General features: G+C 44.4%; 1 protein-coding gene across 2 annotated transcripts in view; it reads left to right on the forward strand.

Moving 5' to 3' along the window:
- Positions 1-17,964, forward strand: part of TBX15 (T-box transcription factor 15) — a 103,011-nt gene extending 85,047 nt beyond the window's left edge. For both annotated transcript variants that reach the window (XM_032302932.1, XM_032302933.1), the window contains exons 7-8: positions 3,243-3,340; positions 15,467-17,964. In XM_032302932.1, the coding sequence (XP_032158823.1) occupies positions 3,243-3,340; positions 15,467-16,251 (883 nt within the window). In that variant the 3' untranslated portion in view covers positions 16,252-17,964. The remainder of the gene's footprint in view (positions 1-3,242; positions 3,341-15,466) is intronic.
- The last annotated feature ends 1,176 nt before the right edge of the window (positions 17,965-19,140 follow it).

The following is a 19,140-nucleotide window of genomic DNA, read 5'->3' on the forward strand; positions in this document are numbered from 1 at the left end:
CAGTACTAAAAGATTTCTTTTGTCTGCACAGTCTTGATTTTACATCAAGTTGTTTTCCTAAGTTTTAGGCTGGCTAAAATTCACGAGATAATGGTGCAGTAGTAAGACATAGGGTGAAAATTGACTCCTTTGCTTATTCATTCAATGCATACAGATTGAGATCTGACCGTACAACAGTCGTCACCCTAAGCACTGGGACACACAGAGACGGGATCTAAAGTAGACACACAAGTGACGAAGAAAGCTGATTATCTAATTCTTAGCTTGCCACCTCACATCACCAAATCCTGATATCTAGCACTAGTACTTTCTAACAATCACATCTTTTTGATGAAGCTTAAGGAGTTTGAGGACAAATAAGATGTGGCATAGAGTGAACAAATAGGATTAATTTTTCTAAAAAGAGATATGCTTTGAATATGTAAGTAGATTCAGGAAGTATCTGGGATAAATCTATGAAAGATGGATCTACAGCAAAGCGTGGTGAGGGATGGGTGGGTGATCTCAGTCATCATTTTTCAGTAGTTACAGCCCCTCCCCCACAACTCCACCACTAAAATGAACCTTCTGACAGAGCCCTGGACTGGAGGGAGCGTAGCTGTGTCCATATGTGATAGCTTGTACATTACATTCTTAACTGCTAAGGAAAGTCTTCCTGATGAGAATGTAGAAAGTATCTGGCACTTGTCACCATTTACTCACTGGTAATGGAACCAGAGAGTACAAGTTTTGTCAGAGATTTCAGCCCAAGATCAGAAAGAACTTTCTAACGTCTATTAGAAAACTGAATGTTTTCCTTGGGAAATACCCCAGCAGAGGCTGGGTAACCATTCAAGATGGCATCCCAGGAATTGGAAGTAGGTAATACCTAAGAACTTTCCCAATTTTTAAATCTATGATTCTACAACTCAGTCTTTCAGTTGGATTTTAGATTTGGATAGATGGGTAAATGGTCACTATCCTATATAGTGTTGATGGCCTAAATAAAATTATGAATAACTTTGCCACAGGCTTTTTGCCTATTATGAAAATGAAATCAAAGTTTTTCTATTTCTTGAATAAATATGATATGGGTGGTATATCAGTGTGTAATTGTTTCTTCACAGTCATCTGTCACTTTCTTGTGAAATGAGAAGGGACTGTTCTTCGTCCTTGAGTTAATGTTTTGTCCCTCATGGGTAAATGCTCCTGGGAAGAATGAGATAGGAGGTGAAACAACAAAGACCTTACCATTTGCAGTGAGCCTCCCATGCCATTAAAGAGAATCCTAAGATGTTCTGGTGGGTGGCCAACATTCCAGAACAAGGCGGTGAGATCCATGCCTGGCCTATCTCTTTCTTACAGTCATCAAAGCTCAGCATGGCTTTATCTGCCTATCCTCTTATTATTCTAAACTCCCTAATTGCTTGGACTCTTTCTCTCCATAAATAGTTCCATGTACTGTATTCAGCATTAATGTAGGTGACTATGTGGACATGTCTTCTATTCCTACTTTTAACAGATTAACAGCTAATAAACACCATGCAACACCCTCTCTTCTCAACCTCTTCTAAAAATACAGAGTTTGATTTGCCAACATTGGTGTATTTAAAGCCTCCAAGATTCCAGGGAAGACTTTAGAAAGTTAACTGTGCAAGTAAAGCCTGTTCAGAGAGGAAATTTTCCAACATGAAGAGCCAATCAGTGTATCCGCAGCTCATCTGAGAAGAACCTCAAGGGATCTTCTAGTCATTTATAAGGAGAGGATAGTTGTTCTCACTTAAAAATAAAGCTTCTCCCTTTATTCTTGGTCTGCAGGACTGAAGAGAACTCTGGAAATGTATTACCTAGGGAGGAAGACAGGCAGCATAAGTTTTTTCATCTCAAGAGGGAACATTTGTCTTTTGCAGGAAGGGATGCCATGTTACCTTCTAGAAACTTTGCAGTGAAAGGACAGTGCTACCTACTCTTTTCCATCTTCCTTGTCCGTAATCCCTGTGCTTCCGCTCCCTCCACTTAGATGGAAGTGAAGCAGTTTGTTTTAAAGAAAAGTTAGTAATAAGAAGCTTTAATGAAGTTAAAAGTTCAGAGCTTTAAACAAAACCCAGCCAATACTTTTTTGAGGATATGGGATATCAGCAAGTGTATGACCAAGATAACTTGGATAGTTCTGTTGAAGGGATGTCCATCAGCACCTCATATATATGGTAGAGAATTTATTGAAGAGTAAAGTAGGCAGTGTGTGCATATTTTAATTAATGGAACCTCCAGTATCAGTGAAACAGATGCCTTAATGTATTTGGAAAATACTGGATGTTTCCTGAGGTCTGATGGTCTCAAGTATGTGATCCTCAAAGACCAGCTTGATTATTAGATTTTATAGAACACAGGATCAGTATTTGCAGAAACATATTGGCCCTTTTCTCTGAGGTATAATTTCTGGGACAAACCCCTTCTTTGCCTTCAGGTGGGAATTTTTTGTTGAGACAGAAACTCACATGTGTTTGCTAGCTTGCTTTTCCTTTCGTTGCTATTACCCTGCTTGTCTCTGTTCATTTAAGCGATTTGATGGTTCTGTGGACTCCACATACTGACTGGTAGGGGTGACTCGGGGCAGGCTATGTCCGTGCACTGCGGTAATGATGAAACATCGTCCTGTGCTTGAGAAACCGTCAGTGCCTGTCTGGGCTCAGCTCTGGGCTCAGCTCTGGTCATGATAGTATTAGTGACCTTGACCTTTTTTTTTTTTTTTTTAAAGATTTTATTTATTTATTTGACAGAGAGAGATTACAAGTAGGCAGAGAGGCAGGCAGAGAGAGAGAGGAGGAAGCAGGCTCCCTGCTGAGCAGAGAGCCCAATGCGGGACTCGATCCCAGGACCCTGAGATCATGACCTGAGCCGAAGGCAGCGGCTTAACCCACTGAGCCACCCAGGCGCCCCAGTGACCTTGACCTTTAACAATTGTTTTTTTTCCATGAAGACCGGACCTCCTTTGAAGAAAGCTCCAAGCAAAATTCCATCCTGGTTATGACTTGCTTGCGCATAATCTGAATTGGGTTAATTTCTTCTTCCTTACACATTTCAGTGTCATCTGTTCCTTGTGCTCTTCTAGACTAATTTCCTCAGCGGGGGACAGGGCGCAGTGAAATCTTTCAGTGCCTATGTACATACCACCTGTCAGACAAACCACTGCAGGATCTTTAAAAGTCAGTACATTTCTTGGCATGATTTACAACCTCCTTTGTTGGCTTTTCTCTCTGCAGAACTGGACTGGAAGCCATCATGGAGACTTACGCATTCTGGAGACCCCCCGTGCGCACACTCACCTTTGAGGATTTCACCACCATGCAAAAGCAGCAAGGTAAGGCCCGAGGCCATGGCCTCTTCTTAGTGATAGTGCTGGGGAGAGAGTGGGAGCAGAACTGAATACAGCACATCTGGGCCCAAGCCAAGCCATGGGTCACACCAGTTCTTGTAAAATGAAGAGTACTTAGTAGCCTTGTAAATAACCAAAGCATAACTATTTGTGCAAAGAAGCCAGCTCCAGATGCAGAGTTCTCTCCCTTTTCTGAAAAGCAAGGTTATGTTCATGTTTACAATGGGGGTGAAATGATTATTTCTATGCCTAAGTGTTCATATAGCCCTTGGTATTCAAAGATGCTTAATAATAATTTCTTATATATGCCTCATTGCAGCCTTATCAGTTTCCTTATTCTGGTTTTGTAGAGGAGAAAAAGCTCAGTCCAAACAGTAGGAATGAACTGCTTAGATCTGACAGTGAGGAGGCGATCCCTGCAAGCCCATCTGAAACTTGCAACTTATGCTCCCTCCTTTTCTGCTGAACACCTGGAAAGGCATGACACCTGTCTCAAGTTGATGTGCTGGGTGAACTTTTGCCTTGCACTGTTCTGTGCTTTTCCTCCATTTCTCCCTTCTCTGGTAGCTCAGGTTGGGAAGCCAGTGACTTTAGCAAAGATGACTCCTGGGCTGACCTCAACTCTTTTCCTCAGTCGGTGGCTCTTCCCACGGCAGGACACCTTCACCTCAGGAAGCTTCCCAGAGTGTCAGACACTTTATGACTCTCTCTCTCTCTAACCTCCTTCCACCCCAAAGCGACATCAGTCAAAATTACAGAGCTTACTCTGTTCTGGGTGCCATTAATGGAACCCTAAGTTTTGAAATTGTCGGCTCTGTTATATGGGAAACCTTTCTAGGACTTGAAGAACTAGGACTTAAAGATTATATTACATTCCTCTCCCAGAGGAGCTTCTAGCAGTTTGCACGCTATATCAGGTTTTGTAACCTAAATTATTGAAGTCTCTCAGGTTTTAAGATGAAGAAGGTGATTAAAAGGATAGGAGTTGGGGGCAGACCCCTTAGGTGAGGCTCTTATCCCCACTCTTTCCTAGCTTTGTGACCTTGGCCAAGTTCCCCATTCTTTCTGACACTTAGTTTTCTCGTCTGCAGAATGGACAAATATAATAGAATTCTTGTGAGGATTAAACGAGACAGTACATTTAAAATGGAGTAGGCCCTCACTATGCGCTAGCAATTGTCATCATCACCATCATCATCATCATCACCACCCCCTGGTGTCCCTGTGCATGGAGACCTGGGAGGAAGTTCCCTCAGGGACGAGAGATACTGCCTTTCTGATGATTAACTATTTAAAGCCTAAACCTCATCATAGGGATCTGATGAGACAAGTAATGCAGAATTTCCATCCGTTTTTTGTTTTGTTTTGTTTTAAATGGAGGCGAAAAGGAAGCTTTCCACATGAAGCAACTTTCTCCTCATAATTCTGTGAGAGAAGCAGGGTCAGTACGTATTCAGGGTGCTGCTCTTGCTCTAAGGCCCTCATGGGCCCTGAGAGGCAGAGGTGTTAAGACATTTGGGAGATCTGGGCCTTCATCTTTGATGGCCACGAACTCCCTCTATAACCTTGGGCAAGTTACTTTTAGCGAGTCTGTTTCCTCACCTACCAAAGAAGAGTAACTTTTCGTTGAGGTCATTTATATAAACATGCTTCATAAGTGAAAATGGGTCATTTCCACACAAAGACACTTACTTGATCTGGTGTATTTCTGAGGTGGCTTCTTGTTTCTCTGCCTTGCTTTACTCATTGACTGCCCAAACTGGCTAAGTGAGAATTTCTATCATGGAGGCCAGTGTGAGAAAGCTGGCAGAGCAGGCATTGGTGGTGACATTATGTTCACTGCTGTACTCTTGAGAAGAACTATCACAGGGCCTGGCAGCCTGGAAGGACCTAATGAAAGGAGGTCACTTTGCACCGTGGCTCAGGTGGGTAAGCTCACTGATACACTGGCTTGGAGCACAACATCTGGAATGTTGTTTGGATAAGGAAGGATGTGGAGTGATGATTGGGGTTGACAGTCTGCATTTCACCAGCCTTTGGGGTGGTTGGGCAGGTGTTGACCATTGGAAAACTGTGGTTTAAGAGAAACTGAGCTTTCTTTCTTTTTAAGATTTTTTATTTCTTTTCTTGTATTTTTTAAATTATTTTTTTATTTTTAATTTTTAAGAAGACTTTCTTTCTTTTTTTCTTTCTTTCCTTCTTTCTTTCTTTCCTTCTTTCTTTCTTTCTTTCTTTCTTTAGAGCATGAGCCAGGGGAGGGGCAGAGAGATAAGGACAGGGAGAGGCAGACTTCCTGTTGAGAGAGGATCCTAATGAGGGGCTTGACCCCAGGACCCTGGGATCATGACCTGAGCTGAAGGCAGATGCTTAACTGACTGAGCCACCCAGGCACCCCTGTTTTTAATTTTTTTTAATTTAAATTTTAATTAGTGAGCATACAGTACAATATTGGTTTCTGGAGTGGAATTCAGTGATTCATCACTTAACGTACAACACCCAGTGCTTATCACAACAAGTGCCCTCCTAATGCTCATCACCCACCTAGCCCATCCCCCACCTACCCCCCTCCATCAACCCTCAGTTTATTCTCTACTGGTAAGTATGGTTTGTTTCCCTTGCTCCTTTTTTCCTTTTCCTCCTTTCCATGTGTTCATCTGTTTTCTTTCTTAAATTCCACGTATGAGTGAGATCATATGGTATTTGTCCTTCTCTGATTGAGTTATTTCACTTAGTATAATACTCTCTAGTCCATCCACGTCATTGCAAATGGCAAGATTTTATTTTTTTGATGGTTGACTAATAGTCCATCGTTTATATACACTATGTCTTCTTTATCCATTCATCAGTCGATAGACATTTGGGCTCTCTCCATAGTTTGGCTATTGTGGATAATGCTGCTATAAACATTGGGGAGGCTGTATGTCTTCAGATCTGTATTTTTGTATCCTTTGGGTAAATGCCTAATAGTACAATTGCTGGGTCATAGGATGGTTCTATTTTTAATATTTTGAGGAACCTCCATACTGTTTTCCAGAGTGTCTTCACAGTTTGCATTCCCATCAAAAGTGCAGGAGGGCTCTCCTTTCTCTGCATCCTTGCCAACACCTGTTGTTTCTTATGTTATTGATGTTAGCCATTCAGACAGGTGTGAGGTGGTATCTCATCATGGTTTTGATTTGTATTTCCCTGATGATGAGTGATGTTGAGCATCTTTTCATGTGTTTGTTAGCTATCTGGATGTCTTCTTTGGAAAAGTGTCTATTCATGTCTTCTGCCCATTTCTTAACTGGATTATTTATTTTTTGGATATTGAGTTTGGTAAGTTCTTTTTGGATTTTGGATACTAACCCTTTATCAGATATGTCGTTTGCAAGTGTCTTCTCCCATTCCATAGGCTGCCTTTTTGTTTTGTTGATTGGAGAAACTAAAATTTCAAAGCAAAATGTCACACTTACTTAGTGACTCCTTTTTTTTTTAGTGGGGGGGGGTTAACTTGGAATTATTGGATACATATGGTAGTAGGATGGGGCTAAAGGAGAAGCCAAAATTCTATTAAATTGTTTAATTGGAATACATTTTTGAACTATACACTGAACTTGATCCAGATTCTCATTATTAAGAAATATGTGGCTTGGTTTCTTGACGTTAACAAAGGACGTAAAAGAAACAACATCCAGTCCCTCTTCCCTTAAGAACTAAGAGTTCCAGTAACTCTGGACAGTATCACTCATAAAATGAAGAAAAGAGACAGAGCCATCTATGTTGAACTGTTTTGTGTCTTAGAAGAAGTAGAGAGTGTTGAACTTGTAGTGGAAACTTCAGTGGCAGACTGAGTCTTGTAGCAGTTCCCTTTTGGTGAAGTGAGTGTTGGCAGCATTGGTGCCAAACTTAAGTTCCTCACCCAACGTCCCTATAACCTCATCACTTCAGACACGTGAATATCTGGCATGTCAAATCTGCGGCCCTGAGCCAGTTCTGTGCTCCTGTTGCTGCTGCTGCTGCTGGAGGCTGGACCCTCTCTTCTGTCTGAGTGAGATTAGGAGGCTGCTTTTTTTCATCCCGTCCTTGTGGTCATTTTTGTTTTTCTCTCATGAAGACCCATTTGTTGATAAAATTTCGAAGGAAAACCCCTTAGTTGAATTAGCCACCATTTCGCAAAACACCAGATCTTTCTATTTTAAAAAAGATACTGAATGGGTATTCTGTATAGTTGTTTTCTCCACTGGAGAAGAATGCATGGGATTCATCCTCCTCAGTCTTTTACACAAAAAGAAACCAAGGTACAGAGCAGTCTACTTGCGTGTTTGCCGCTAAGCGGTGGCAGAAGTGAGTTGAGGATTCCCAGGTGGCTCTCCATCTTGATGGGGCCCTGGCCTTTCCACCACTTTCCTTTCTTCATTCTTACTCACTAGAGCTTTAATTCACTGCAATTTTGTTTGTTTGTTTATTTTATTTTATTTTTTTAGTTTACTCTGATATTTTCTTGTCAGCAACTTGAACGTTAAGTCTAAATAGGTCAGTATTTTATTTTCATCAAGTCAGATGTCTGGTCTTTACTTTCAGACATCTTCACTGAGAATCTGCCAAGAAGTTTATATGTTGGGAGAGTCTGAAGCTAGGGATTACATTTCCGGAGCGGCTTCTGCCCAAACATGGCTAGTGGTGGGGCCAAAATGAGCCAACCATGGAAGTGGTGCTTGGGGGATGTTGACTGAGGCAACACAGATAGAGAATAAAAAAGAAATCCCAGGCCAGTTATGGCCAAGGGCAGTCCTGTTGTTCTTTTGATGTATACTGTGGAGCTATTTGTTTGGCCCAGACTGAGGGGTCCTTCTCCATGGGGTCTGACAACTGTTGTTTATAAGGAACCATCCTGGACCAGTGACACCAGAGCTGGCAGAACATCTTCATCTGTGGAAGTAAGGGGACCTGTCATTTACAGAAACCCTCCCTTCCTCTCAACTGGTAGCAGACAAAACAGAGGGATTTTAACACTGTTGGGGCTTTTTATATCTGTCAGGCAGTTAAAAGGATGTTGAGCTTCTCTGTCAGTGTTAGGCGTTTCATCAGTTTGATTTGTAATAATTACAAATTACGATTACAAGGTTGGTCCTTGAAAGGGATTAGATGCTGAGAATTCATACCAGTAAACGGTAGAGAAAGGAGGACAGTTCAGTGGACAGCGTGGCTTTGAACTCCTGTGGATCGCCGAACAATTCAGAGATTGCCACTTAATGCAGATCTCATTTATCACTGAGATCAGGAATGATGCCCATGAACAGCTCAGATGCCCCCAGCTAAGATGCTCAGATGCCCCCAACTGAAGGCATCTCAGTTAGGTCCACTAAAACAGTTATTGGTGACATATCCTATGTTGTCCCAAAGTCCCTTATGCTCAGTGTGTCCAAAATTGAGTCTAATTTACCTCACAGACTTGGCGCCCTCTCCTGGAGGAAGGACACTGGTATCCACTCACCATCTGGGTTGTTTCCTTCCCTCCCTACCCACCATAACCAACAGTCACCAAGTTCTGGAACCCACCCACACCTCTAATCTCCCTTACACCACCCTGCTCCAGACTCCCACTTGACTTCATTCTCGGCAACCCCCAACCCCTGCCATTGTGGTAACATAGCTGCCAGCAGCCCTAGACCTCCGTCTTCTTAAGTTTAAATCTGATGGTAAAGGTCACATGCCCTTCTTAAGGTTTCTAGCAAAATCTCACCAAGTCTCACTGACTCTAACTGTGTCACCTCTGAACCAATTACTTTGGCAGGGGCCGGGGAATATGATGCTTGGACCATCCAGTCCTTAGTCATCTGCCTTCCTCAGAGGTGGGCGGGGGGAGGGCTGAGTGGGGGAGGGGGTTTCTCAGTGGGAAGTTCCGTAGTGTGGCCAGGAGAGAGGCAGATCAGCTCTAAATGGCAATCACAACCGATGTGTATACAACAAAGTAAAACAAGTAACAGAAAAAACAAGTAAAACAAGGCAGTAAAACAAGTAGCAGGAAAAACAACCCAATTAATGGAAGGGGGAAAGATGGGGCCAGCCCACCTGGGGCAGTGTCACAGGCGTGAGACAGGGCCATGCAGGAAGCACAGAGACTCAGAACCCAGAGGACCTATGTGAAAGATGAGAACTGGATGAATATATTAAAAGCTATTTTAAAAGGAAGAGGTTCAGATCCATGTATATCTTTAAACTTTACGGAGAAGGATGCATTGGGAGTCTTTCTAAGATCGAAACCACACAATTCTCATTAGTGCTGTAATGTTATGCATCTGCATTTTAAAAAGGGTACTCCTTTCAACGAAGGGTAATTCCTTAGTAGGGATGGACAGGGCTGGGATCATGACCATTAATTTCATGGCCTCTGGGTTTCTTCCCTGGGATGAGTCCATAGGGTGTTGACATTTTACCTTTTACCTGTTTGCAAGCCTCAAAGAATGCTGCTCAGGGCCATGGTGACTCCGCTGTGTCCATTCTTCAAGGATACATGCCACTGAGTGATAGGAGAGAAGAGTCAGGCTGATGGAACCAAGTAATCACATGGAAATTTATTCTTTACTAGCCCAGATGGGGTATTGTTTTTACTGTTTTTCAACTTGGGGGTTGGGGGGAATAAAGCACAACAAACTAAACCCCAAAGGAAACTGTATGTGGAAGCCTCCATGTTACAATCTGGAAGTGATCGATTTAAAGATGCAAAAGTCAGCAGGTTTGGTATTCAGGATTTTCATGGTCACATTTAACTTGTCTTCATGGTATACAAGTATATTCTAAGTTATTGTCGTCGTATGGAAGCACTGCTAAACATGTATTCTTTTTGGTTAGTTTGGCCCTGAGCCTTAAGTATTGGAACAGGCTAATGTTGAGGATGAATTTAGATGAGCACTTCTTCGCTTGGGTCTGTGGGTAAAACAGGATGCAGGGAGGAGGGATGGGCAGGGAGGAGGGATGGGTGGGGGATTGGTCTTGGAATACCAGAGACTTTTCAGCTACTTGGGCATTACATTTTCGTCACCTCTCAGACGTGGGTTAAGACCTCTGAGGACAGTGGGAAAGACACCAACCTACCTACCTGTGTTCAATTCCACTTGCTTGGTCTGAGAAGAGATAGACTTGGGGCATCAAATTTCCATTCTGGGCGGGGGTGAGGGGAGAGGGAAAGATAGTCCAGAGAGGAATCCGAGGTGGTTTAGCTTTTGGGAAGATTGGCTTAATGGGCCCATAGTGGTTAAGGGCCCACAGCTCCATCATTCACAGCCATGAAGGCAGCCTGTTACATCCGGGCACCTAGCTGTGACATAGGCTCACCAGTGTGCGGGGAGGCCAAGAGGCTCAGCTCCATGGATAGGAGCCAACACTTGAGAGTTGGAACCCGAATGTCCTAGGATTCCTCTCTCCTTCTTCACTTACAGAAGGGCAGAGAAGAGGAGACAGTATTTACAATGTGCTGAACTTTGACAAATACTTAATGCCTATGTGCACTTTGTATTATATGTTATTTCATCTGTTTCTCAGAATATCCCTACAGAGGGAGACACTCAACATTCCACTTCCATAGAGAGGCTCGCTCACAAGACGCCATACTCAGTAAGAGGGCCGGGCAATCCAAAACTCTGTAGTCCGTGCGCCTCCAGTAAATAAGGTCTCAGTCCAGACTCTTAGAGCGTCGGGGAGAGGATGAGGTCAGACTGTTATGCAGGAAAGGGAGGTAGGCTTTTCCTGTGAGAGGCAGCTCTGACCCCTCTGTGGAAGTGTGCCCAGGCCTTCCACTCTGCCCTAGCTCTTCTATGATGCGAGGCCTCAAGGCAGCCCGGTGTTGAGATGCACGGGGAGGACTGCCTGCCTCCTGAGGCTTTATTTAGCCCTTGGCTGGTTCTCTCCATCTCATATAACGATCGCTAGTCTGTGAGGTAAGAGAGTAGCGACTTCTCAGTATCTTGGCTTGCTTTTCTGCAAAATATGTACCATAGTCTGCTCTTTCTATGTGGACAATGGAAAGAGCTATTATTTGTACTAACTACTCTTAAGTGCATAGCAGCGTTTCTTCAAACGCTAGTTCATGTGGGGGCTCCCACCCCCTGAAACGCAGCAGGCCACCAAGTCTCATTTCCAGGGAGTGTCATTTAAAAGCCAAAAGCAAGCTGACTACACACTTTTTAGCATGTACCTCTCTCATCTGCTCAGCAGAAATCCCTGTAACTTGTTAATAGTTCTCTTCTTATTTTTTTGTAGTGAAACCAATTGCAGCCTTAAATCAGTACCATTCGTTCCATCTTGGGCCATCTGAGAAAACCATTTAGAGTTGTAAAAAGTCATCTGCTCCATCTTGCCCTTCCTGCTGCGAGGCTAGGGCCAGAGCTGATGGAGTATCCCTAGAGCAGGACAGTGCAGTGTGCTGAACAGGCAGTCTCTTCGGGGACCGCATAAACACCAGATCTGGGGGAGAGCAAGGATGGACTTTCAAAGAGTGGAGACCAGATACATGTCCCATAAAACACAAATCTCTTTCTTTACAGCTGGAGTCGAGTTTCTCATTTGTGCCATTGCACTTATTTCCCTGAAGCTAAAAGTGTTTAGGGTAGAAGAGGAGGAGTGTAGAGTGCCACTTGCAGAGCAGGAATCTCTGAATTTCCCATAAGGCCCTGGAGGCAGGTCACTCTGGGGTCCAAAAACAAGAAGTAGGAGATGTCCTTCCTCATGCTTCTCAGCCGTCCCCTTCCCAAACTCCTTTACATCAAAATGGTTCCTTGAAAATTCCTTGCTATTGGTCATTCACATTGTAGCATAAATTTAATCTCAGATGCCAATAGAATTCTGAGAAGGACAGAAACAGAAGCCTGTCAGTTTGAGACCCTCTGTCACAGATGAAGAGAAGGAAGAGGCAGCCCACATTGCCTGTGGTCATGAGCTGAAGGGAGGCCAGTGGACCTGGAATTAGTCTGGTTTACTTCTCACCTTGATATATACGATATTGCCTTACCTCAATTTGTGGAATAAAAATCTTCTTACCTCTCTTAAAGGAATTTAAGGCATAAAGAAGAAATAGGATGGAAAATTTCTGGAAATGACTCTAAAATCAGCAATTGTTTATTCTTCTATTTTGGAAGTTCATTGGGGGAATTTTTTTTAAATTTTTTTAAATTTTTAAAAAATTTTTTTATTTTTTATAAACATATAATATATTTTTATCCCCAGGGGTACAGGTCTGTGAATCACCCAGTTTACACACTTCACAGCACTCACCAAAGCACATACCCTCCCCAATGTCCATAACCCCACCCCCCTTCTCCCAACCCCCCTCCCCCCAGCAACCCTCAGTTTGTTTTGTGAGATTAAGAGTCACTTATGGTTTGTCTCCCTCTCAATCCCATCTTGTTTCATTTATTCTTCCTCTCATTGGGGAAAATTTTTTGACCAAGGAAGAGATGATATTAGTTGGGTTTTGTAGAAAATCAACTCTGAAGAAACTATTAACGAGCTAAATTTGAACTTCCCCAATCAATACCACTATCATATTTGTGGGTGTAGGCTGAGGCTAAAAATGAAATTTAGGTTTCTCTTTGAGGTTATCTGCTCCTAGGTTTGCACATCTGGACCCTCCTCCCTGACATGCTGTGGATGGTTTCTTTGGATCTCAGCATTACAGAAGCCTGCTAGTTTTCTTCACATTTCTCTCACTGATTAAAAACCTTATTTCTGCTCCTTTACACTTAAAATGTCCTTTACCCTTCTATAGCAGCTCAGGTTCTAAGAATACTCTCAAGACTTGTGGATGAGCTAGGGGCACCATGCTCCTTGGGGGAATCAGGGCCCTCACAACTCCAGGAAGCTCCCAGTCTTGTCTCAAAGGAGGGATTCCATCATGGTAGAGTTCCTATATGGAAGACAGAGCAGCCTCCCATTCTGGAATTCAAATGAAAGGTCTGGCAGCCCCAGCATTCACCATTGCCTTTAACTGCCAATGGGTGGGGCAAGATGGGCTGTTGCCCAGTTGCTTCGTAGCCCTGGGAAAGGGGAGGCTTGAAAGGGTTATTTTTGCCTTCTGAAACTATCTGAGAACACGTGTGAAGTAAGTAGTTGAGTTGAACTGGCCCTTTGTTGCTGCTTCAGCCCCCGATCCAGTTCTAACATCCCCATGTCTGAGGAGCAACTCTGTCAAATACTGTGTCAGGAACTCGAGGAGATGAAAGGGACCTGGAGGTCTGCTCACCCGGGAGTGTGGTCTCCAGACCAGACATCAGCATCAGTCTCAGAAATGCAAATTCTCGGGCCCTGCCCCAGACCTGTGGAATCAGAAGCCCTGGGGTAGAGTCAGCGATCTGTTTCAACAAGCTTTTCATGTGATTCCCATGCAGCTTAAAGTTTAAGAATCACCCTGCTGGGTGCTTTGAAATAAGGAATTTGGTTGGTATCACTGGTTTTCAACCCTGGCTGTCCATCAGAATCCTTTGATTCTCATGTAGTTGGTCTGAGATGGGATCTGGAACTTAAAACTCGTGGCTTCTCTTAGCTTGAGAACTACTGGATCCAATTCAGTTTCTCATCTTCTGGATAAAGAAACCCAGAGAAGATAGGGATGTGCCCAGGGTCACATGGAGGTTTTGTATGGCAGGCTGGGAGAAAGGAGGGCTCCTGACTTTGTGACCTATCTAGACTCGCCCTAACAAACATCCCAAATCCACAAACTACATTTACAGTCTTGGTTCCAATCTCTGAGACACAGGACAAGCTTTTCTAGAGGGAGATTAGCAGAGCCTCTGAATTATAATGATTTAGTTACAGATTAGCTTTGTTTTATGCTAACCTAGCTCTTCTGGTTGTGCTTATAATGTCTTTCATATGATAGGACTTTGGTCCCACACCTCACCTCCTCATAATTAATACCTGGGCCCTCGTGCTCAGCCTTTCCAGGCCTCAGCCTTGACTTGGCACCTTGCCGCAGTACCCCATTTCCTTTCTGAATGAGGGCCTGAGATTTGATATGCTGTGTTTTTAGCTGGAGGACTAAATATGGCAAGGTCAGTAATAGTCCCAGGTGACAATATGTAGCTAATGCATTTCCATGCACAATGGGGGGAAGCTGAGCTGGTGGATTTTAAAGCTGATTGTCAGAGGTCTTACTGGAAAGTAAATTTGCTCATGAGAAATGGCAGTCAATATTGGAGGGCTTATTCTTTCCTTTTAAACAAGACTTTGAGGACACATACAGACACAAGAGTTTAGTGTTCTTTTGTGTCCCCTCTTTCGGACTGTGTGTGTGTGTGTGTGGGTGTGTGTGCGCGTGTGCCCATGTACCTGTGCACAGGTAGAATTACTTGACCTAGGTCTGCTGAGTTAATAGAAAGTGATGGTTCTATAAAAATCAGCCCATCTTGGGCATTTAAGGGCACCTGCTGCCTGGCTTGCATCTGGCCTGCACAGACTCCTCTTAAAAAGCCTCTGACTCACTCTGGAAAACAGTATGGAGTTTCCTCAAAAAGTTGAAAATAGAGGTACCGTACAACCTAGCAATCAAACTACTGGGTATTTACCCTAAAGATATAAATGTAGTGATCCGAAGGGGCACGTGCACCCAAATGTTTATAGCAGCAATGTCCACAATAGCTAAACTATGGGAAAAAACTAGATGTCCATCAACAGATGAATGGATAAAGAAGATATGGTATATATACACAATGGAATATTATGCAGCCATCAAAAGGGGAAAGCTTGCACATGGTTGGAACTAGAGGGTATTATGCTGAGCGAAACAAGTCAGGGAAAGACAACTCTCATATGGTGTCTCTGATATGAGGAATTGGAGAGGCAGGGTGGGGTGGTCATTGGGACAGGGAGGGAAAAAAATGAAAGAAGATGAAACTGGGGAGGGAGACAAACCATAAGAGACTCTTAATCTTAGGAAACGAATTGAGGGTTGCTGTTGGGGAGATGGGGGAGGGATAGGGTGACTGGGTGATGGACATTGGGGAGGGTTATGTGCTATGGTGAGTGTTATGACTTTGTAAGACTGATGATTCACAGACCTGTACCCCTGAAACAAATAATATACGTTAATTTAAAAAAAAGCCTTTGGCTCAATGGTATTCGCCTTTTATTTTTTAGGGGGCAGCACAGGCACATCCCCGACCACCTCCAGCACTGGGACACCATCCCCTTCAGCTTCTTCTCACCTTTTATCTCCATCCTGTTCTCCTCCAACATTTCATTTGGCCCCCAACACTTTCAATGTGGGCTGTCGAGAGAGCCAGCTGTGCAATCTAAACCTCTCTGATTATCCACCATGTGCCCGAAGCAACATGGCAGCCTTGCAGAGCTACCCAGGGCTGAGTGACAGTGGCTACAACAGGCTCCAGAGTGGCACGGCTTCAGCCACTCAGCCCTCAGAAACCTTCATGCCTCAGAGGACTCCATCCCTGATCTCAGGAATACCGACTCCTCCCTCGTTGCCTAGCAACAGCAAGATGGAAGCCTACGGCGGCCAGCTGGGGTCCTTCCCCACTTCCCAGTTCCAGTATGTCATGCAGGCCGGAAATGCGGCCTCCAGCTCCTCATCACCACATATGTTTGGGGGCAGCCACATGCAGCAGAGCTCCTACAACGCCTTCTCTCTCCACAATCCTTACAATCTCTATGGATACAATTTCCCCACTTCTCCCAGGCTAGCTGCAAGCCCAGAAAAACTGAGCGCCTCTCAAAGCACTTTACTCTGTTCTTCTCCTTCCAATGGGGCCTTTGGCGAGAGGCAGTACCTGCCCACAGGGATGGAGCACAGCATGCACATGATCAGCCCTTCGCCCAATAACCAGCAGGCGACCAACACCTGTGATGGCCGGCAGTACGGGGCGGTCCCAGGCTCCTCCTCCCAGATGTCCGTGCACATGGTTTAATGGCCTGTCTGAACACCAGGGAGCCCACTGCTGCAGGGGCCCAGCGTCTCCATGAGCAGATCTTCCTTTCTGGGAGCCGAAGCCTTTGAAAAACGGGAACTGTGTTTTTTGTTTTTTGTTTTTTCTGGAGGAAGAAAGCACATACCCAAGAACAACAAAAGACATTTAAGGCACTGAAGGAAATACTTGCAGTGGAGTCATCTCCGACTCAGTGGCCATTCTCCTGCCTTCCCAAACCTTAGTTTTATAAAGCATTGCCTACTCCAGAGTGGCCTTTGAAGAAACTGAATAATCATTTTATAATAATGTTAAGGGAGATACTAGCATGTAGCAGCCATGAAAAGTTACCCTGACATGAATACAGACCTACCTGTACATGCATACATACAAACATACATACATACATACGTGCATGCATGCATACACACACATATATATTCACACAAACTCTTACACCAACACACACGCACACTGACTTGGAAGGGTGTGAACTCTGTGCAGGGGGGCCCAGGTGGGGACTTTCACCAGGAATCCCATCTCTACAGCAGTAGATGGACTGGGGCAGCAATGGCAGTCAGCCTTTCTGCCCCGTAGCCCAGCCCGTTTCTGGAACGAACCGTGTATTCTGGAGCCCCTTCTGGTCCATGAAGGTAGACAGGCATCAGCACTACAACTGGACTTGGCTTCCTGAAAATGATTGCTTTTGAACTTTGGCTCTCCTCACTTGGCGTGCTATCGCTGACGTTCCAAGGGGTGCCTCTGAAAAGGGAGTAAGAGCAGCCGAAGGAGAAAGGAAGAGAAGGAGTAGTGAGCAAGAGAGAGAGGTGGAAAGCAAGACTGAGAGAGGAAGTGTGAGCAATGGTGAGAGTTGTAATGTATGGAGGAAATTGGTTTTGGTTTGGTCCCCACTTCTTTCCCCCTACAGGTTCTAGAAAGAATCGTGGCATCACCGAGGAATAAACCTCTCTGGGACATTATGCGGAGTCGGGGCACTGGTGACAGGGACAGAGGCAAGGAATGCACTTCGATCCTGCAGCTCTGACCACTGTTTTCCAGAAGGGGGGGTGCCCCGCATGGGCAGTGCTAATTCCAGAGCCTGCAGCTGGCAGGGGAGGGGGACCGGAAGGAGTATGAAGAAGGAAGGGTGTTATAAGCCTGACAGATGATACCAAGCGCAGAGGTGACATAAAGAGGCCTGGCCCTCCACATGCCAGATCCAGACACCTGACCTGGATTGCCTGCCCCATAGCCCCCTGCAGCAGGAGAAATCCGGGCGCATCCAGGGAATTACAGATGGGTCTTCTCCATCCTTCCACCGGCCCTTAGACCTCCAGTTTTTTCAAATAGTTCATTGCATTTTGAAGTTTTGGGTTTTTTCCTTCATCTTTCCCTTCCCTTTCAGATCCTTTAATGTTAAGAAAACAAGTGAAGTTTGGTGCAAGCTAAACTTTTTAAGTGGTGTGGAAATGCAAATAATACCAAGTAAAATAATAACAGATATTATTAAGATTTTTGGTTTTGAGGTGTTGTAGATAAATGTATTTATGTGCCTAGTGGGGAATCCAATATTATGAATATTAAAAAAGGGGGCAATAAAAAGGGTATGTAAAATATGTATGAAGTAAAGGTGTATAAAAAATTTGCCCTTATGCACGGAACTCTGTTTCTAAGTGCCAAGCACAGAAAGCCGCTAAATAAAATCTTTGCAATTGTCTTATGGCGTGTTTGTACGGATTAAGTAAATAGCAGTGTATGCATTTGCATCGTGCTTTACAGTGAGCATGGCACTCTCGTCTCTGCTGCTTGGCGTGATCTTTATGTAGACCTCCTCAAGCAGATTTCTTCATCCTCATTTTGACTAGTAACTAAGCTCCAGTGAGGTTGAGTGGGTTCTCCGGGATCGAAGAGCCGGTTAGAGAGGGAACGAGGACTTGAAACCAGGTCTGACTCTAGGGCTGTTTGCTTTTGTGCCAGCCGCAGAATCCAGCTAGTCCAACAGTGACCCTCATCCCGGCCCTGTGCCCTGTGCATGAAACCGTTCTTTATATGCGTATGTCAGCTCATTCCCCCATAATTCTGTGAGATAGGTGTTATTTTGATCATCATTTCAGAGATCTGGAAACAAGCTTTAAAAAAATACGTATGGGATGCAGGCCCTCGTGTAGCAAGTGATTGAGCCAGCCATTGGAGCTCTGGGTCTGTGCCTGGTTCTGCTGCCTGAGCACCCCAGCCCCACCCCCGCCATCCCGTTGGGCACTTGGACAATCAGGAAAGAAGTTGTGTCCTGAGGCAGTGAGGTGAGCGTGGGTCTGAGGCTGTTTGATCATACACTTACACCCCCCTCCTCCCCACCCCTCCCACCACCCCGGCCCCACTTTAAAAGCGCCTCCACAGCCCCCGGAGGGAGGGATTTTTGAATCACCCCCTACCAAATGACAACTTAGAAGAGACCAACAAAGCACCTCAGACTGTTCCACTTAGAAGCACTTTCTCATATTTTCTCCCCCCACCAATATTTTCTCATTTGATCCTCACAGTAACCACTGGGGGGTGGACAGGGTAGGAAGTATTGTTTTGCAAATGGGAGACCAGTGGTTGGACTGTTTCCCCCTAGACAATGACACTGGGAGCCCACTGACCCATTTTACCTGGGCTTGATTTGGGGGTTCAGGTTGTCCACTACCACACTCATTCACCAGAAATGGAGCTTGGTTTGGGGGAGCAAACACTTTTATCATAGCATTGGTTTTATAGATGACTTCAAAGACTGAAAGGCTGGACAGTTTCCATCAGCTATTACATGGTTGCCGGAAGACCTGGAGCAACAGCTGATGAGAATCTCCATGGATTGTAGGTGTGACATATCTCAAGACTTAAAAAGGTACCATT

Source organism: Mustela erminea, chromosome 10 (genome assembly GCF_009829155.1).
Source record: "Mustela erminea isolate mMusErm1 chromosome 10, mMusErm1.Pri, whole genome shotgun sequence".
Classification (NCBI taxonomy): Eukaryota; Metazoa; Chordata; class Mammalia; order Carnivora; family Mustelidae; genus Mustela; species Mustela erminea.